Source organism: Anabas testudineus, chromosome 7, assembly GCF_900324465.2.
Source record: "Anabas testudineus chromosome 7, fAnaTes1.2, whole genome shotgun sequence".
NCBI lineage: Eukaryota > Metazoa > Chordata > Actinopteri > Anabantiformes > Anabantidae > Anabas > Anabas testudineus.
Genome location: NC_046616.1, coordinates 24590799 through 24613098, shown reverse-complemented (window position 1 = coordinate 24613098; position 22300 = coordinate 24590799). Strand labels below are relative to the sequence as shown.

The 22300-nt window shown below is 37.6% G+C and overlaps 1 protein-coding gene across 1 annotated transcript; it reads left to right on the top strand.

The window, feature by feature from the left end:
- Positions 1-1771: 1771 nt before the first annotated feature.
- On the top strand, positions 1772-13788 carry dedd (death effector domain containing). Its single transcript, XM_026367964.1, has 5 exons — positions 1772-2044; positions 3289-3920; positions 8512-8616; positions 8699-8836; positions 12142-13788. Exons 2-5 carry the CDS (start codon positions 3356-3358, stop codon positions 12546-12548), a joined length of 1215 nt encoding a protein of 404 aa, XP_026223749.1. The 5' UTR covers positions 1772-2044; positions 3289-3355; the 3' UTR covers positions 12549-13788.
- Positions 13789-22300: the final 8512 nt, after the last annotated feature.

The window sequence follows — 22300 nt, the reverse complement described above, 5'->3', positions numbered from 1 at the left end:
AATAACACACAGTATAGACAGTAATAACAACAAACACACTGTAGAACTTAAATGGAAAGTACTTAACTGCATCTGATTCGCCCATTCACATACACATCGATTAACACCAGGGGCAACTTGGGGTTCAGTGCCCAAGACACCTTGGCATGTGACATGGCAGCTGGGAATTCAACCACTGATCCTATTATTCGCAGATAACTGCTCTAACTATTAATCCACAGCTACCCCTGCTGTAGGTTAGTATACTGGGGGACCTCTACTGATAGACTGAGCTCCTCTCCTCTATCCATAAAAATCCTACCATTGCATTTCATTAACTGTGTGTCTTTTCTCTACCGTAGTTGTGCTTCCTCCTCTCTTTCTCTCTCACTCTCTGTCCTTTTGTTTTTTGTGGCCTACTGTCCTTTTCTCTCTCCTCTTTCAGTCACTCTAATCAGTTAAGGCAGATGGCCGCCCAACCTGAGCCTGGTTCTGCTGGAGGTTTCTTCTTTTAAAGAGAGTTTTTCCCCTCCAGTGTTGCCTAATGCTCGCTCGAATGGGATTGTTGGGTTTTCTATATATTTTTTAAACAATTATACTCTGTGAGGTCTTAAACCTTACACTGCAGAATGCCTTAAGATGACTTCTCTTGTGACTGGCGCTATACAACTAAAATATAATTTAATTTAATTTAATTGAAGAGAGAGGCCGAGAGCCTATGTGCTCATGTGTATAGGAGAGAAAAAACTGAGCATTAGTTGAAGCAGTTATTGTCTGAATTAATGCTATGATCTCATTGGCAGGACCATATGGGCTACACTGGAATACTGGGCTTAATACATTACATCATTGAGATTAAATCCCACCCAAAAATGCTTGTAACACGTACAAATTCCTGAGACTAATTGAATGTTAGGGCATATAAATGCATTTTAACTTTTGATTTACAAAATACATAACGTACCACTATCTACATAGTGGTAGAACATTACAATAATCAAGTCTGGATGACACAAAGGCATGAATTAAGTTCTCAGCATCTCCCATGGACATAGAAGGCCAAATTTTAGCTATGTTACGTAGGTGAAAGAAGGCAATCTTAGTGATATCTTTAATGTGGTGTACAAAAGAGAGGCAAGGTTTTGGGCTGTTGGGCTCTGAGAAATTACACAGCCGTCAAGAGTAAAGATTAAGGTTAACCGATCAAACCTACTCTGATGTTAAGGTGGGCCAGTGACCAGTAGTGCTGTGGTTATTTGAGATTTACCTGTTAAATGTACTTTACAAATAATATGTATTATTATTATTATTATTATTATTATTATTATTATTATTATAGTAATATGCCAAGAGCTTAAATATATAGTTATTTGCAGAAGTTTGAGGCCCTGTTACAGGAGAATGGGAGGGAGCCTGTTGCTGTGAGTACTGACTGGGCCACTTGCTGCTTTGTTATAGAATAAACGGTGAAATGTGGATACTTTCATAAGATTTCTTCAGGAAATCTTCAACCATCCTAAATGCGCTACATACATCACACAAAATTTAATTGTTCATTATCTAATCACAAAATGTAAATGTTAACAAGCAACATATTCGTAAACAGTTTTTATATGCTCTAAAAATTGAAAGGTAAAGTTAATAACACTGATTATCTCATTACATTGGCACCTGTCGGGGAGTAGGATATATTAGGAAGTAAATTAACATGCACTTCTTGACGCTGAAGCGAGGAGGGGTTGACACCGGAACTGAACTGTACCCTAAACCGGAAGTTCTTTCATTTTAGTAGAAGAACGTAAACTGTATGCTTGTTTATCCTGTCGTGTCTGTCCGTTGGCTAAAACCATTAAAGGAACACGGCACGTCAATGTTGGCAACGTATATGTTTAGCGTTCATAATATGGTCGACCAAAACAGTTGATTATAGGTTAACTGTGTTTTCTGTCCCTTGAGAAGCTTTGTTCTGCTGCTAATGTTAGATACTGGAAAGCTAACATAGCGTTAGCGGCCTACCGAACTTTGACTGTGTCGGGCTCGTCAGGAATATCCTTAAAAACAGGAGGTAAATGTAACATACTACACCATCTGAGAGGGAATGAGATGATTGTATTTTGAATCTTAGCTTTGTATAGTCTAGTTCGGGGAAGGTAATGCGGACAATACCTGAACTAAAGCTAGAACATAGCTAAAGCTAACGTTAGTAAAAACAAAGTAACTAAAGTGCAAATCACAAGGATAGATACATTAACGTTTTTATCATGACTTAATAGTTGCAAATTGCACAACAGAACTAGATGCCAGCCGTCCATCATTTTGTTTAAGTGAGCGACCCAAAGATCTTTAATCTCATTTTAATTTCCAGTTAACTATCGTTTGCTTCCTAACTTCCGTTATGTACCCATCGAGTTAGCGTGTTTTTTAGTCAGCGAAACAGCTAAATATGCTAAAATATGTTTTTGTTTACAGTAGAAACTGTCATCTGTTAGTTATGTTAGTAATGTTAACTAGAATTTTGGTACAATGACTCGACTCTTCATTTACATAAACATCACTTTCAGTTGGTTAGCTAAACTAGCCTTAGCTGCTTAGTGTTACTGTAATTGTAGTCCAAACGACTTCATTATAATACTAGTGATTATTTGAATTTTAATTAGTTATGTTACAGCACTCATTCACTGCCCCCCATAAATTAGACTTTAATGTTCACTCTTCATTCTAGCAGAGACTTTGGATTGTAATGAATCATAAGCATCATGTTCAAGAAAAAACACAAACAAAAACAAATGCAGTTAAGAGTAAAGATATGATTATTCCAGAAAAGGACAGATACACCATTGCAGTCTGTAGCTTTTAGCTTCACTTCAAAACCATCTTTAGGAGGATGCAGCTCAGGTAAACGTATACCTACCACAGACCTGGTTTACTGAAGTTTAACATCATTGAGCTCTGGATAGGCTAATAGTAGATTTCAAAATATTCAAATAGTTTTATAGATGATTGAGTTAAAAATGTGTGTATAATTTTAAATTTACATAAAATGTATTATTATTATTAGGTATTACGTATTATTTAGTACTGAGGCTTTTTTGTAATTTTAGCTTCAAATGCCCATCCCTAGTTCCAACATTAGCAGAGGTGACTTATACTTAGTATATAAAGCTTTGTTCACTTGTGCATGTCTTTAGACTTGTCTCATGTACTGTAGATGGTGACTGATTAATAATGATGGTCACTGAGAGTAAACTTGGTCTAGAATGATTTTATATTTATAGTTTGATCCTCCACTCTCCATACATTGCTCTTCAGTTGGAGCTGAGGAGGACAGCAAGAAGCACAGGGATTGGACCATCCCTTATTACCATCAGGCCCTGAGATGACATCACAACAACCAATGTTCCCGAATGCTGTTGTTCCTCCCCAGCTTGCCCAAAACTCCTCTGCTCAGCAGGCTCGGCCTCACATTCAGGCTAATCAGCTGGACTCCAGTCAAAGCAATGCAACTCCTGGTCCTCTGGAACACAGAGCTTTGACAAGCAGGCAGGGCTGCTCCAATGTATCAGCAACCTGTGGGGAGGTGCACAATAGAAATGTTTCTGCCTCCTGCACAAACTCCAGCTTGTCTAGAAGAGATGGGTGCTTTGAACCATGGCCTGAGGAAGCAGTGGACAACTCCCATGGACTATACTCACTCCACCACATGTTTGACATAGTTGGAGCCCAGCTAACACATCGGGATGTTAGAGTACTGTCTTTCTTGTTTGTTGATGTGATTGATGAGTATGAGCGTGGTGGTATTAGGAATGGAAGAGATTTCCTGCTGGCCCTGGAGCGCCAAGGTCGCTGTGATGAGACCAACTTCCGACACGTTCTCCAGCTTCTAAGGATCATTACCCGCCATGACCTGCTACCTTACGTCACACTTAAGAAACGGCAGGCAGGTGAGTACAGGAGTGATATCACCAGGCTATAAATTCATATTTAATAGTGGTAGATTCAAAAGTGATATTACAAATTTAATGGGTACGTAATGCAGTATAAATGAAAAGACAGATATTGTGGACAGAAAGACATATTGTTAAAGAGATGCAGGATCAAATAAGTAATTCCACATGTTAATAATGTTAACATAAAGCATAAGGTTGTCTGTTTATGTGAGTTTTTCAGTCAGTGCATTTACATGCACTCAAGTAACTGGGTTACAATTGGTTTTCCAGTGTAAGAGTTCTTGTTTTTTTTATATGAAACCTGGACCTGAACCCTGTCCAGCTTCTCATGTCCTTGTTTATCAGTTTCTCTTCCTGCTGATAAGGACATTTTCTTACTTTATACAGATGTGAAGAAAATTGTTGGTGCTCTTCTGTTAAAGACAGGAAAAACCCACAAAGATCACCCAAATAACTTGAAAATTATAATAAACAAAAAAAAAGCATTTTAATTTTGAAATCTGTAATGCTGAATTTATTACCCAAGAATTGCTTTTTGATTTGTTTTAAAAAGTTGAAAGTATGCCGAAGAAGCTTAAGCAGTTCAATCTCAAACTGGAGATATTTAAAAAAACATCTACAGTGAGGGAAAAAATTATTTGAACCCCAGCTGATTTTGTAAGTTTGCCCACTAACAAAGAAATGATCAGTCTATAATTTCAATGGTAGGTGTATTTGAACAGTGAGACACAACAATGACAAAAAAAATCCAGAAAAATGCGTTTCAAAAAGAGTTATAAATTAATTTGCATTTCCACGAAGGAAAGAAGTATTTGATCCCTTCGAAAAACGTGCTTTAGTACTTGGTGGCAAAACCTTTGTTGGCAATCACAGAGGTCAGCCGTTTCTTGTAGTTGGCCACAAGGTTTGCACACATCTCAGGGGGGATTTTGGCCCACTCCTCTTTGCAGATCCTCTCCAATGTTTGGCAACTCGAACCTTCAGCTCCCTCCACAGATTTTCTATGGGATTAAGGTCTGGAGACTGACTAGGCCACTCCATGACCTTAATATGCTTCTTCTTGAGCCAGTGATTTGTTGCCTTAGCCGTGTGTTTTGGATCATTGTCGTGCTGGAGTACCCAACCACGACCCTTTTCAATGCCCTGACTGAGGGAAGGAGGTTCTCACCCAACATTTGACGGTACATGGCCCCATCCATCCTCCCTTTGATGCGGTGCAATTGTCCTGTCCCCTTGGCAGAAAAACACCCCCAAAGCATAATGTTTCCACCTCCATATTTGACAGTGGGGATGGTGTTTTTGGAGTCATAGGCAGCCTTCCTCCTCCTCCAAACACAGCGAGTTGAGTTGATGCCAAAGAGCTCGATTTTGGTCTTATCTGACCACAACACTTTCACCCAGTCTTCCTCTGAATCAGTCAGATGTTCAGTGGCAAACTTCAAACGGGCCTGTAGATGGGCTTTCTTGAGCAGGGGGACCTTGCGGGCACAGCAGGATTTCAGTCCTTCACGGCGTAGTGTGTTACCAACTGTTTTTTTGGTGACTATGGTCCCAGCTGCCTTGAGATCATTGACAAGTTCCTCCCGAGTGGTTCTTGGCTGATTCCTCACCGTTCTCATTATCATTGAAATTCCACGAGGTGAGATCTTGCATGGAGCTCCAGACCAAGGGATATTGGCAGTTAATTTATGTTTCTTCCATTTGCGAATAATTGCACCAACTGTTGTCACCTTCTCACCCAGCTGCTTGGCGATGGTCTTGTAGCCCATTCCAGCCTTGTGTAGGTCCACAATCTTGTCCCTGACATCCTTGGAAAGCTCTTTGGTCTTGGCCATGGTGACGAGTTTGGAATCTGGATTGATTGATTGCTTCTGTGGACAGGTCTCTTTTATACAGGTAACGAGCTGAGAGGGCTGCCAATGTCAGCTCGTTACCTGTATAAGATCCACCTGGGAGCTCGAGATCTTGCTGACGGATAGGGGATCAAATACTTCTTTCCTTCATGGAAATGCAAATTAATTTATAACTCTTTTTGAAACGCATTTTTCTGGATTTTTTTTGTCATTGTTGTGTCTCACTGTTCAAATAAACCTACCATTGAAATTATAGCCTGATCATTTCTTTGTTAGTGGGCAAACTTACAAAATCAGCTGGGGTTCAAATAATTTTTTCCCTCACTGTATTTATTTTTTGTTGTCAGAACAATTATTAGTATTTAAGTTATCAATTTGACCACCATTTCTAAATTTGTGCTTTTATATTAATATAACTAATTATAATATACATGCGATAAGTAGAATTCTAAGTATTTAATTTTTGCAGTTTGAATTATTATTTCATAATTCCATGATTTTATTTTGAAATAATTTTGCATAAGTATTGGATAATTATCATTCAGGCAAGTAGTCATAACCTATTATATTTATACAGTCACAATATTTCTCACAGTATGTGCATGATACATACATGTATACATGCAAGGTTTTGCATGCGTGCACATGTGGGTGTGTGTGTCACTGATGCTTGTTTATAAACAGCCTTGATCATGTGACCTGACTAAACTGTTGCCATGAAGACTGTTGGGGAGGGGCAGGAAATTCAAGCTGTTAGGATTATGCTATTCCCCAGGTGATTTAGAGCCATCACAAACAAGGTTTTTCCAGAAAAACAATAAATAGGTATTGCCAAAAAAGTGAATTACCTGAGAGCCAAGACTTAAATGAGCCATCAGTGTGAATCTTATGTGTGTGGACTGAAAAAAAAAACAGCAAGTTGGAAAAGACTTTCCTTCTCCTTCTCACCCTAAAAGTCAGACGAAATTTAAAATAGCTGCCTATTGTGAACTCTCCACTTATTAATGCTGACACTGAAAAACCTTTAGGGATTTTCACTTAAAGCTGAAGAACGCTGAAAAAGTTAATACCTAAATGATTTCGGTAGCTGAATGTATGCTGACGTAGTTAAAGCTCAAAGAGGACAAGGTAGAAGAAGATTTAAATAGTCTCTGCCATTGAGATTCATTATAAAAATATGATGATAAAAGATGAATATCATAAAATGTATCATTATTAGAAGAAATTTGAATGATAGCACACTTATCCTTAAACAGCTGAACATTTTGATAGCTGAATGGTTTCTGTAGCTAAAAATAGGCAGAAGTAGTTAACCGCAGAAAATCTAATGAAAGAATAATATATAAAGATTAGGAAAACAATAAAAGCTAAAAACCAGAAGTTTTTAAAAAAAACAAACTTTTGAAACTGGGCTGTACAAAAATTATGGTCCCCTAACTTAATGTTTTGTTTCACATCCTTTTGAGTCAATCACTGCAATCAAGTGATTTCTGTTACTCCAGATGAGACTTCTGCACCTGTCAATAGGTATTTTGGCCCAATCTTCATGAGCTAAATGCTTCAACTGAGCAATTTTCATTACCCTAGGGAGCCTACTCCAGACTGCATGTTTCAGGAGAGGAGCTCAGTGTATCAGTAGAGGTGCCCCAGCAGACTAACCTATATCAGCATAACTAAGAGATGGTTCAGAGTTATCTGAGCCATCTCTAACTGTAAGCTTTATAAAAAAGGTACATTTTCAGTCTAGTCTTAAATGTAGAAATCTGGCTCCCGAACCTGAACTGGGAGCTGGTTCCACAGGAGAGGAGCTTGATAGCTATGGATAGGATATGTTATGTCAGGTTCAAGGCTGGTCAAGGACATTCACAGATTTGTCCCGTAGCCACTTCATTGTTGTCTTGGCTGTGTGTTTAGGGTCATTGTCCAGTTGAAAGATGAACCGTCACCCCAGTCTGAGGTCAAGAGTGCTCTGGAACAGGTTTTCCTGAAGGATGTCTCTGTACATTGCTGCATACAGTACATCTTTCACTCTTCCACTCTACCACAATGGCCTGATTGGTGGAGTGCTGCAGAAATGGTTGTTTTTCTGGAAAATTCTTCTCTTGTCACAGAGAAATGCTGGAGTTCTTTTAGAGTGACTATCAGGTTCTTGGTCACCTCCCTGACTAAGGCCTTTCTCTCTTGATCGCTCAGTTTAGCCGGGTGACAAAGTCTAGGAAGACATGGGTAGTTCCAAGCTTCTTCCATTTACAGATAATGGAGGCCACTGTGATCATTGGAACCTTTAATGCTGCAGGAATGTAGGCAAAGTTTGTGAATACTTTTTCTTGTCAATTTGGAGTATTGTTTGTAGAATTTTGAGGGAAATTTTATTTATCCATTTTAGAATAAAGCTGTAACATTACAAAATGAGAAAAAAAGTGCTATAAATACTTTCTGGGCGCACTGCGGAATCACCTGGTTCAGTTTTTTTTTTTTTTTTTAGTCTTTTTTCAATGCTTCATTCAAATACAATGCAGATTACTTATTTATTTGAGAGTTATGGGTTTGAGAGTTCAATAGCTGGGTTTCCTTACTGATCATGTCTGGTCATGTGTTTGTGTATCTTTTTCTAAAATTAATTCTTTCAATTTTACTGATACAACAACTAGTTCTGCAGTGCATTTCTTAAAAGAAAAGAAAAACGTGTCATGATTAGCAAAGTAACATCAGAAATGGACTGTTGTTTTTAGTGTGCCCGGACCCTGTTGACAAATACCTGGAAGAGACATCTGTGCGCTACATTTCACCAAGAGGAACAGTGCAGAGCATGGACACTGTGCCTTACAGAAAGACGGGTGGGTGACAGTGTATGTGCTCAATTTTCTTTTCTTTTCTCTTTGATGTAAAATAATTATTCATAAATTAACTGTTTTTTAGGTCCTCAGCCAGTCATTTGCTGTTCTTCATCAGGACCTCATGTTGGTCCCGCACGAACAAAGCCAGCTCCTCTTGTACCAAGTCGCAAACGAAAGAGAAGTCATTCTTCAGCTGACTGCAGAGAGAAGCAAACATGTGGTAACTAGAAAAATGCAATGTGAATGATGTCATGCTGAATTTAATGATAATGAAATACTTTAAATTTATTCCCTAAGAATTGCTAAAAGTTGCTAATTACAGTTAAAGGAAAAGCACAGTTGGAATTGTTTTTCAATAAGCTAAAATTATAGAAAAGAAGCTAAAGCCATTGAGAGAGGGTGCTGGATATTGTGAAACAGGACAAGAATGTCTACATTGTTAGCATAAATAATGTAAAACCTGAAATTTGAGAGAACAAAACAGGAAAGTGAGAGAGAGGTTTTATTTTCAGTTGTCAGAACAATTCCTAGTATTCGAATTATCTATTTGACTTTTAATTTTAATTTGTTTTAACGAAAAAAGTAAAAGACTGTAATGAGCCACTGGTGTGAATTTTATGTTTGAGGACTAACAATTGTGGTCAGACCAGCAAGTTAGAATATACCCTCCTTCTCTTTCATACCCTAAAAATCAGCTGAAATTTTAAATTGCTCTGGCTATTGGAAAATGACACATAAATATCTTGAAAAATTTTCCCCTAAAGGTGCACATTATTCAAAAGAAGACAAGTTTCCTACCACTTAGTGAAAAAATATGTATAAAGAGTAAAAGTTGTGGCCGGAAGCTTATCAGTCCTTAAAAAGCCAAAGATTTTAATACCTGAATCGTTTCTGTAGCTGAAAGTATGCTGAAGTTCCGTATTTTCCGCACTATAAGGCGCACCGAATTATAAGGCGCACCTTCAATGAATGGCCTATTTAAAAACTTTTTTCATATATAAGGCGCACCGCATTATAAGGCGCATAGAATAGACGCTACACTAGAGGCTTGGGTTACGTTATGCAACATTAGATAGAGCTGCGCTAAAGGGAATGTAAACAATACAGTCAGACAGGTCGGTCAAACTTTATTAATATATTACAAACCAGCATTCTGACAACTCCGTTCACTCCCAAAATGAATAAATAGCTGTTTTATTATTTTCCCCGAGGTAAAGTCAGTGACGTAGAATTTTCGTGACACAGTTTATCTTTGTCCATGTTGATGATGTGCTCTGGCCGTGTCATGCCTTTCAGTTCAAGTAATAAATGCTAAAAAGTATTATAGTAGTAGAATTTGTCAGAGTGAGAGGTGTGTATTTTAGTTGATCTTTGTTAAGATAATTAGTTGCAGCCTGAGCGCTCTTTCCACTCTCTGTTCAATAGTACAGCTTTGAGGTATTTTCTCCTATTTGTTATTTTAGTTTCTCTCTGTTTCTTTCAGTTACATAAAGAAAAGATAGGATAAAATGTAGTTGAGAGCAATGTACTCCTCAGTTCACAACTCCAGTTAAGACAAGAAACCGCATCATTGATTCATTAATGTTAAATTCTCTCGCTGCTGGTCTATTCCGATGTTCTACTGCGTGACTGATCGACTTGAGTTTAAACTCTGCTTCGTAACCGTGTCTCTTAATAGGAGCTATTTTGGGGTTTTTGCACAAACACACAAATGGAAATGAAACAGTGTTATGCCGAGTTTTGTATGCCTGCCGACATCTGTATCCCCCACTGTAATCAGGGAGGAGGATGCAGATTTCGGCAACTCCGAGTTGCCAAATATTGCACCCCCTTCCCTTATTAACTGTAACACACGTTACCTTTGCGTTATTAAAAATGCTAAAGCAGATTAGTAGTGTTGTGTGTACAAGATGTGCAAACTTCGGTATGATTTGAGCCTCTCACACTTTTGCGTGTGTGAATTTTCACTGTCAGCTTAAAATAATCTAAAAGATGGACAAATGACAGCGTTTTGTTATAATGTGTGTTTAAGGGAGCCTTAAAGTAATGCATTGTAAGATACATTGAAAAAGTAGAGAGTAGTTCTTAAACCCTTTTATTACATTTAAAGTATATGGAGCCCACACTATGACACTGCGACTTTCAAGAGGGTATATTAATGTAAAAAGACAATGCTTATTGCTTTAAAGAATTATCAGATTTTTGGTGTCAAATGATAAAGATAACAATAAATTGCAGACAGTCTGTTAATTGATGCGGCAAAAAGTGTAGAGATACCTTCATGTAGTGGTTGTGTTTTTAATAGTTTCAATTAAATTTTAAAATACTTAATAGTAAAGTCTGGTGGCAACATTTAAACGCATTGACTTGCTACTTTTTCATTTAGTGGTGTTGGTGCACATTTTGTAGAGCTGCATTTAATCATCAACATCAGCATTAAGGCAAAAATTTGCAGTAATAGGTAGTGCAATATCTGATTTAACATACTGTAATACAATTGATACCATTGACTGGCCCCCATGCTTGCCTCATGTAAATCAAATAGAACACCTCTAGGACACCTATGTTTCAGTCCATTCAACGCCACCAGGTTGCACCTCAGGCTGTTCAGGAGCTCAGCGATGTCACAGGAAACCATCTGTTGTCTCATTAGGAACATGCCCTGATGTTGTTAGGCATTCATACAAGGCATGCATACAAGCACAAACTACTGAGCATTTCAGTTGCTGCAATGAAATATCAGCAAAATGCACTAACCTGCTGCATCATTTGATTGTCTGACTTAAAATTTTGGGGGTCTTTGAATTTAACACTGTAGGTTGTTAATTTTCATTTTCATCAAACAATGTGGCATCCTTTAGTTCCTAAAAAGTCAATATCAGTATGAAGTCCTTCTTCAAAGTGTTCCTTTAATTTTTTGAGCCTTGTCCATCACTTTAAAAACCTTACTGATGGATGAACTGTGATGTGCTTTTGCTGGTTTTGCACAATTAAGACCTGATTTGGACTTAAACACAGTTGACGTGCAACATGAACATTAAGGATTATGGTCACACATTGGGTGATGAAAAGCTAGAGGAATCATTACGGTGTGCAGCTCTAGAGTAGTAAGAAGTTAGTGAATAACATTAGACTTGTAGCAAGCCTGAGGTATACTATAGTTAAACATAATAATACACAACTGTTTGAGCTGTGTCGCCAAAAAAAGCTGTTGAAATTTTGTCGAACAGCCCCTCTCATCAACATTTTAGTGTTGGAATTGTGGGTTTTTTTTTTTTGTTCTGTTTTGTTGTTTTTTTCCTGTACAAGCACATCCACTTCAGTCAGTCCTATGTGTCCTGTCCTGCACTTGGTATGATTTGATATTCTCTTAAATATTATTATACAGTAAGACACTGTTGTGTTGTGTAGCACACACACATTTATTTTGATACTCTTTGTGTTAGTACATAGATAATTCTCTAAGCTGCTGTTTCCTAATTAGTTCTACTCTCACTTGAACCTTTTTTTGTTCTCTTCTTATAGATATTCGCCTTCGGGTTCGTGCTGAATACTGCCAGCATGACTCTGCACTTCAGGGTAATGTTTTCTCCAACAAACAAGATGCAGTGGAGCGACAGTTTGAGCGTTTCAACCAGGCCAACACTATCCTCAAATCTCGGGACTTGGGCTCCATCATCTGTGACATCAAGTTCTCTGAGCTCACCTACTTGGATGCTTTCTGGAGAGACTACATCAATGGATCTTTGCTAGAAGCTCTTAAAGGGGTCTTTATCACAGATTCCCTGAAACAGGCAGTGGGGCACGAAGCTATTAAACTGTTGGTCAATGTTGATGAAGAGGACTACCAGGCTGGCCGACGCAAACTGCTCCGTAATTTGGTCATAAGTGGCGGAAGCCCACTCGGAGGTAGTAAAGACTCTGTTTCCTAGACACTCATGGGGTGGTGGCATTCGGGGCTAACACTGTGCCTCTCCCACGGGCAATAGAATGAGATGTGATTGTGTTGTTTGAGGTGCCAACAGGAACAGAAGAACTTCCAGCCACTCCATTGTGTCCTTAAGAACTCAGCTCATACTACATGGCGCCCTTAAGCGTAGCACACAAGGTAATTAGTTTGTTAACTGAGTTTGTTAACTGAGTTTGCAAAAAACAAGTAGGCAACGTGTACAGGTCTGAGTTATTTTCAATGTTAAACTTTTTATTTTATTCAAGCAGGAGAGGGCTGATGTCTTGCGTGCTTTAACTTTAACTAATTTCTTGTTTCTTGGCTCATTGAAATATGTTTAACTCTAATGATACTCTTCACTCTTGTTTAAAAGTGGAGTTAATTTCAGTACACAAAATATGCTAAATGCTGACAAGTTACTCCCAGTGGGAGTTGTACCTTATTGTCAAACTGGTCCACCTTTTTCAGGTTTTACAGGTATATCACATATTTAGTGGATTAACCCAATGAGAGGATATTATGAATTGTAAACCATAGTTGACTATGGTTAACACCTATATTTCCCAAGACTTCAGAGTTTCCTTGTCTGACAAAAAGTAAAAAGTCTTTTTTGGCTCATTTAGTCACAGTTGTCATAATTATGTCCTGCCTTTCTTTTAACAGATTCCCACATAGCTTGTTACAAGCAGCTGTGATTCTGAAACTATATGTAGTTCTCAATTGTGTCCAATGAAACACTCCCAGTCACTGGTGTGTTAGATTTCTTTGGAGTTTTAAAATCCCCCCCGAAAGTTTTCTCCTGCTGTACCATTGGACCTCTGCTCACAAACCCTGCACACTCATGTTTACTCATAATATAACACAGAAATCATTATCAAATATTTGAAATAATGTTCAAACTGGCTCTAAAATTGACAGGCAGTGTACCATCTCAGATAGTCCTATACAGTCGCTTTCCATTCACACCCCTTTGATTTTTGCACATTTTGCTGCATTGTAATTCAGATTTTTAATGGTGTATGGGCTTCTTACATCTGGATTTGTGAAGTTTATCTCATTGCATGGAAAGAACTGCCATCTCTGGGTCCTGAAACCACTCCAGCGTTGTCTTGGTTGTTTGTTTCAGGTCACTGATGTGTTGAAACTGTCACCCCAGTTTCAGGTTTTCTTTGAGGAATTGTCTGTATTTGACTGTCCTTGCTTTAATAAATTTGGAAAATATAGCTTTGCTGTGCCATTATGGGTGAATGTGTGATGGGCTAAAGTTTGTTTATGTATATATAAATGTACAATGCTGTAAAATCTTCAAATAGGAATGGGGTTTGAATACTTATTGAAGCAACTGTAGAAGGATTCCAGATTAAATATGAACAATTCATGGGGCTTGGATTTGAAAAGTTAGTTGTTTATTTCTGTGTAAATATATAATTTCTTCTTGTGTATTAGGATGTAGATGAGTCCACATGCTCAGGGCAATATTTGCCAGGATTCAAAACATCGAGTAGGAAAACCAATTAGTATTGTAGGTTTACAACTTGCTTAAAAAAGAATTGAAGTTCCAATCTACAGTGAATCCAGTGTAAACTGGAGTTTTACAGTTCTTTCAAGTGTGACTTTAACAAATAATTTTCAGTCGACAAACCTTTATGATTGGAAATGTCCATACTGGACAATCCTAAAAAATCTGGATTATATAAAGTGAAGCATTCTTTATATTTTTGGTTCATATAGTATTCAAGCATGGCAGCTGCAGTATGGATATGGTTAGTGAAAAATTATATGGATTCGCACTGATTGTACCATAGTTTATGACTCAATGCAAACTCTGTGTCAAGGGTATATCAGAGATCAAGTATTTACGTGTTAATAATGATAGTGATGAGATTATGTTGAATTTGAAAGGCCAGTCTATAGTGCTAATATTTGAATGTTTCTAATTTTTACTGTTACTGTGTGCACCTAGTCTTGGTGCACTTAATATCTTCAGGCAGTTTTTCACTCTCCATTTTGATGTTTCTATCTATAGAATATGTCATTCTTTTTGCCAAATTTGGTTCAGGTTTGCAGCATTTATCTATTTTAGTTAAACAGTAGGTTTAATTTAAGCATTTCCTTTTTCCTTCCTTCCTCAGTGTATGTATTTACTAAACATATTCTTTCTGGTTTAAAAAGAAAAAAAATACTATCTTATCTGTGCTGTCACTATCCATGGGTGCATATCAGAAAATGCAAGTCATGATTGAAGGGCCACTATTACTGTGAATTACATAGAGTATGCCTACATTTTATACTTTTATCCCAGTAGAATTTCATGTAAAGGTTAAAAGTTAGTATCTATTATATCAGTTGGTGTATGTTATGTTAATGTTAGTTGTTAAATGCAGCTGTCTTTCCAGTAAAATTGCATGTAACTTGTATGATCTCCAGAAATGTAAAAGAAACTCAATACATTTGTACATAACTTAATTAGATGTCAGGTTTTCATACTTCAATTTTTTATTTGTTTCCAAAAACAGGAAAGTAGGACTGTTAATGAATGATTGGATGGGTTTTACTGAAGTTCTAATCCAACAAAATTTTTGTATCTCATGCCAGACAAGACTTTTTTATTTTAGAGGTCCTAGGTGCATCTCAGTTCTCTTTTGCACTTCAAAATTCCCTTTACTCGCCTGTTGCTTCTCAGCTTGTCACACTCAGTGTAAGTCAGACAAACGAGGAAAAAGAAACCTAGCCAACTAGGAAAGTTGCATGAGACTTGAATGTAATGTTTGTTGGTGATACACTAAATGAAAGTTTTGGTGGTTAGTCCTGTTCACTTCTTCGTCACTAAAATTAAATAGTACTGTGTTTCTATATACCATCCATACGCTGAAAATTTATAATCAATGGAGCTTTGACAAATCCTTGCTACAGCGGGTCCCCCGTCACTAAGTATAATACAACTTTGTACAAAATAGATTAAACACATTTACAAAATGATGCTACTCCGGTGTTATTGCTGACCTACAGTGCATTCAAAGAGTATTTAAATCCTCTTAACCTTTTTTTATTTTGTAATTTTGGAGCCTGTTTCCATTCATTTTTTTCTCATTAACCTACACTCTGTACCCCATAATAACAAAGTGAAAACTGAATTTAAAAAAGGTTTTCTCTTTCTTAAAAAAAATTTTAAGAAAAAGGAAAAACTGAAATGTCACAAGTAATCAGACTCTTTGCAATAGCACATGAAATTTAGCTCAGGTGCCTGTTATTTCTCTTGATCAGAGATAATCATGAAGGATAACCATCACTGCAGCACTTCACTGATCTGGGCTTCATATAGTTTTCTTCAGGCAGTATCGCGATTCAAGATTTTATCAAAATTGTTAAATTTACAATTCTTTTTTCATGCTCGTTTTTTTGGACAAAGTTTACAATTAGAGCTGGCTCAGGTGACTCGGAACTATCCATTAGTCACGCTGCTGTTGACTTAATCTGCTGGGTGACCTCCATTAATCAACTGAACGCTTTTCCTCTCCCCACTTATATGCCATCATTGCATGTCATTAAATTTGTGTCTTCTTGTTACAGTTGTGCTTCTTCTCGGTCTCCCTCTCATCATAATTTTCTGCAGGTATCCCTAGCCTCTGAGATGTATGTTTCCAGTGCAAGTATTCATGTAGATGTTGACAATAACTGCCACAACACTGCATTTAATTCTATATTAGACTTTATTGGTTTCACTCAAAGCTTAAATAAACCTACTCACAGTTTTAATCACACCTTTGATCTTGTTCTTATATAGTGTTGAAATTGAACACTTTCTAATTACGTTTGATTTTAATATCATGAACCTTAGTCAGGGCAAAAAAATACAATCCAAATGTTCATCTGAAAATGCTGTTATGACATTTAAGAAAATGATTCCCTCATCTTTTACCTCAGTCCCATGTACCAACACAGAGGAAGGCAGTTATCCTAACTTTACTCCAGTACAAGTCGATTATCTTGTTGATAATATTACAGCCTTATTGCATAAAATACTCAATAGTTGCCCCTCTAAAAAAGTGAACGCATTATGTCCACGTATGCCATACAAAAATTTGCTGTGTGTTGTTCTTTTCTCTCTCCTCTCTCCACTCACTCCGTCTAGTTGAGGCAGATGGCCACCCACTGTGAGGCTGATTCTGGCAATTAATATAGTATGTGATATTTATTTGCACACATAGCATGGACAGAGTGCCAAAGCCAGCAATTCAATATCAGGGCTACAGACATGCTTTAGTTAAGCCTGTCTGCAACAGTCCCCTGCTAAAGGGACCGTTTTCCACTGTCACTTAGTGCTTGCTCAAGTGGAATTGTTGTATAATGTTTAATTTATAGTTATTATATTCTGTAAGGCTGTAAACCTTACATTGTAAAGTGCCTTGAGATGAGCAAGCTATTGTCAGCAGTCAATCAGTAATGAGTAATGTGAGGAATTAAAAAGTAAGCAAGCTAAATATGCGAGAAAAATCAATTATGAACAGATTAACAATACCAAAGCCAAAATCAGCCATGGAAATTAGTTTAACACTAACATCAGTAAAAAAAACAATTAAATACATTTATTTTGTCTCATTGAACCTGACTGCAGCAGGAAAAATATGAATGAGTCAACGTCAGTGCCATATGCTAGCATGGAGCAAAGCACTCGTCTCTATTACTCCCATACAAGTTGATTATCTTGTTGATAGTAGTGCAGTGCCATTGTGTTCAATACTAAATATTGTTGACCATGTAAAAAAGAAGGCAATGAATCAGAGGAAGCTAGCACCACGGTGCAATTCACAAATCCATAACTTTAAGCAGACTTCATGATAGATGGAAGGGAGGTGGTGTTCCACTAAGTTACATGAATATGACTTAGTCTAACACAGGCTTTTATGGTTACTGCAGTCAAACCTATAATTAAAAAAAACTACTCTTTACCCAGGCTTTGTAACCAATTATTGACTTGTTTTCAATCTGCCCTTTGTCTTTAAAATTGTTGAAAAAGTAGTTGCAAAGCCATTATGTGACCACCTGCACAGGAATAATCTTTATGAAGATTACCAGTCAGGATTTAGAGTACATCCTAGTACAGAAACAGCACTGCTGAAAGTCACCAATGATCTCTTAGCTTCAGACAATGAATCTATAGTGTCAAATGAAGCATTAAGATCTAATGGGACATACACTGAACATGTCACTGGGATTAAAGTAATAGGATTATGTTAAATTAAATCTTATCAGATTGATTCCATTTTGTTAATGTTAATTATGAGTCTTCCTTGCAAACAAAGGTTGTTTATCAAGTTTCACGTGGTTCTGTGCCTTTCCAGAGACTTTTCACTTTATACATGTCTATGACTTAGGCAATATTATTAGGAAACTTTAACTCTAAGTTTTATTCACTTTCATCATTTCAAACACACCTGTCAGTCACATGTTCCATGTTGCTTACATACAAAGCAAATCAAGCTCTATTGTATCCTAAACATTATAGCAATATATTATCCCATCAAAACATTTTGCTTTCAGAGTGTTGGTTTATTTGAGGTTCATAGAGCTGCCAAATGTAGAATAGGAGCCTTCAGATATCAACTCCCCGTCCTTTGGAAACAGCTACCAGTTGTAGCTGTTTCAGGCTCAGGAGGTAAAGCATCCATGATGGGATTGGTGGTTTTAGTCACGGCTCCTTTATATGTTACATGTTGAAGTGTCCTTGAGAAAGATACTGAACCCCAAGTTGCCCCCAAGTTGCCCCCAGCTGCATAGCAGCTTTGCCATCGGTGTGTGAGAGTGTGTGTGCTTGTGTTTTATTGTTTCCTGCCTTGCAGGCCATGTTCCAACTACTAGAAGAAGTGATACACTGAGCTTCTCTCTTCTCAGCTCCCTTTTCACTTATATGCCACCATTGCATGTCATTAATTTGTGTCTTCTTATTGCCATAGTTGTGCTTCTTCATCTGATTCTCCCTCTCTGTATATTTCCCTGTGTTTCCTGTGTGCAGTTATTGACCTAACCAACCTGCCCAGTGTTTTTGCTTCTTGCTGTTGTTTTTTGTTGCCTCTGTTCCTTTCTCTTTCCATATTCCACTCACTCCGACCAATCAACCTTAGTTATACTTGGGGTTTCTTTCATTTAAGCAATATTTTAACTCAACTATTGATGCTAAAGTGACATGTGGGGTTTTCTACATAATTCTATATATAATTATATTCTGTAAGGTCCTAAACCTTACACTGTCAAGAGCCATGAGGCTACTTTTATTATGATTTGGCACTATAAATAAACTGAATTAAACTTTGATTGCATTTCCTTGATATGTTAATGCCAAGAAGTGCAAATAGCAGGTGAGAATTTCAATTTAACATTACTGTGAAACTAATGCTTTTTAAATCAAATTATGTTGATTTTACTACAAGGTTTGTTTTTAAGATGCTATCTACCTCTGATACAATGAACAGTGTTGTAGACACAGATGTGTAGAGAGCAGTGAGACTGATATCCACTGCTATTGCATTATATTATTAAATATTTAATTTAATAATTTTCTCTTTTTGCATCAGATTGAGACTTAAATGTACTGAACTTAAATGAACATTTGGTGTATTGTGAGTTATTGCAAAACACTACTTTCCAGCCATTGTGGAAAGATGAAGAAAACCCATTCCTACTTACCATGAGCACAAAAAACAGGACAATGTAAGTTAGTTCAAAATTTTATATACCATTAAGCCCTAACCCCTACACTTTCAACAATGATCAATTAAAGAGAACTGCTTACTGGATTACCAGTTGGGATCCAATTCAGACCTATGAAGTGTTCCATGCTCAGTCCATTGTTTCTGGATTACTGCTATAACAAGTTATCCCATTTCATGGGCATGCCAACAGTCCAACTAACTAACTGTGTTATATTGCATGTGCAACTGTGTGTATATGTTTGAGGTGAAAGTTTGCTTTCATCTTTAAATGAATGCAATTACATATAATGTGTCCTAGAACTGAAAAGAGAGGAGCTGGAAGCACTGGTTAGGACCCAGATAGAATTTCATAGCAGTATAGCCTGAAGTGTTTTACTGAGACCTGGTTGGATGAAAGACTACTATTCAATTCAGTTTTATTTATATGGCGCAACAGAGGTCTTCTCAAGCAAGCAAGCATTAGGCAACAGTGGAGAGGAAAAACTCCAGTTAGAGGAAGAAACCTCCAGCAAAACCAGGCTCAGGGTGAAAAAAAGAACAGCCGGCAATAAATAATTACAGACCAGACGCCCTCACCTCACACGTCCTAAAAGTTCTGGAAAGACTGGTACTGACCCATTTGAGGCCCCAGGTTGAAATATCTTTAGACCCATTACATTTCACCTATCACCCCCATGTTGCAGTAAATTATACCATCATATACCTGCTCCAGAGAGCTCTCTCACACCTGAACAGAGTAGGCAGCACTGTGAGGATCATGTTTCCAAATATAGAATGGGAGGCAGAGCCTTTAGCTACCAAGCCCCTCTCCTATGGAACCAGCTCCCAGTTCAGGTTCAGGAGGCAGACACCCTCTCTACATTTAAGACTAGACTTAAAACTTTCCTTTTTTATAAAGCTTATAGTTAGAGATGGATGAGGTGACTCTGAACCATCTCTTAGTTATGCTGATGTAGCTTAGTCTGCTGGGGGACCTCTACTGATAAACTGAGCTCCTCTCCTCTCTCCTTTCTCCTATATCAATGCAAATGCCACCATTGCATGTCATTAACTATGTGTCTTCTCTCTCCTGTAGTTGTGTTTCCTCCTCTCTGTCTCCCTCTCTCTGTACTTTTCTGCAGGTATCCTCGGCCTGGAGCTGTACATCTCCAGAATCCAGTTCACCCGCCCAGTGTTCTTGCTGCTTGTTGTTGTCTTTCTTGCCTGATGTTCTTTTCTCTCTTCTCTTTCCACTCACCCCAACCGGTCAAGGCAGATGGCCGCCCACTATGAGCCTGGTTCTGCTGGAGGTTTCTTCCTCTAAAGGGAGTTTTTCCTCTCCACTGTTGCCCAAAGCTTTCTCAAATGGGATTGTTGGGTTTTCTCTATAATTCTTTGTATAAATATTTTCTGTAAGGTCTTAAACCTTACACTGTAAAGTGCCTTGAGATAATGATCAGTGATCAGCAGCACATTTCCTCTTCACCCTGTAAACCTCTGACTTTCAGTACAACACTGAGTCACATTATCTGCAGAAATTCGTAGATGACTACAGTCGTGGGGTGTATCAGTGCTGGTAAACAGGCCTGGTATACTGTTTTGTAAAGTGGTGTCAAATCACCTGACATTAAATGTGAGAAAGACCAAAGAGATGGTTGTAGACTTTAGGACAGTTTAAACACTGTCTCAATTTTTGGAGAGGAAGTAGAGAGTGGAGGGGTACAAATACCTGGGAGTTTACCTGGACGACAGACTGGACTGGAAATGCAACACAGAGGCGGTTTACAGGAAGAGACAGAGTGCCACTACTTCTTGATGAAGCTTAAGTGCTTTGATGTGTGCAACGATGTTGCAAATCTTTTACCAGTGGGGCAGCAGCATCAGAGCTAGTAACACCAATAAAATAAACAACTGATCAGGAAGGCTGACATTATACAGAGACATTAGACATTATAATTAAAAAAAAAATGCTAACCAGTTATTTGTGTGTCACATATTACAAAGGGTATGTTGATTATGGAGCAACCAGATGAGCAGTTACATTATATATATCAATTATAGTAATTTATGCACAGTCTATGTCAGTGTTAATTTTGACATCAATTTATCATAAATCATTTATTTTCTCTTAATTTTAGTCAAAATGTAGTGAACAAAACTAACTAACATGTTTTTGTTAGTTTTTAGTCAGCATTTTAGTCATAGGTTACATTTAATGATACTGTAACAAACGTTGTGAGTTGCAGAGCGTGAAGAAATTACACTACACTGATTTGAAAACTAAACTAAATGCGAATAAAAACAAAATTGTTTACTGTTGGAAAAATGTTACTGAGAATTATCCGTATGCAGTCTCTTGAGAAGCAGAAATGTAAAACATGAAGTGACTCTTATGAGAATGTCCTGGTCCTTGTAAGACAGTGTATCTGATTTCTTATTTTAGAGAAAAAATGGGATGTTCCAATATAGTATTTTACCTAGGAAATAACCACAATCATGATGTCACAACTGTTATATGTAACTTCTATACTTACAAACACTACTACTTTGAGTGTCTCTGTTGTTTGTTTTGCTGATGATGCTTACTTGCACAAGAGAAAATAAACTTCTGTCTTAATTCAATTAAATTTTATTTGTAGAGCGCTTTTTACAATTGACATTGTCACAAAGCAGCTTTACACAACCAAAGAACAGTACATGAACAGTGAATGTGTAAGAATCATAATAATCAGATTGTCCCTGATGAGCAAGCCGAGGGCGACAGTGGCAAGGAAAAACTCCCTGAGAAAGCAACAGGAAGAAACCTTGAGAGGAACCAGACTCAACAGGGAACCCATCCTCATATGGGTGATTACATGCTGTGTAGGCATCAGGCAGTCCAGTATAACAGTTAATGTCTTTTAAGTTAATATGGAGTCCAGTTAGTTAATTGCAGGCAGACTTGTTCCATTCCTTGACTATCGAGCGTTGAGTCGAGACCTCCAAGAAACAGCTTCCGACGTCCGCCGAGGCCAAGACCGACTTCATAGTAGCTTGTGACCAATCC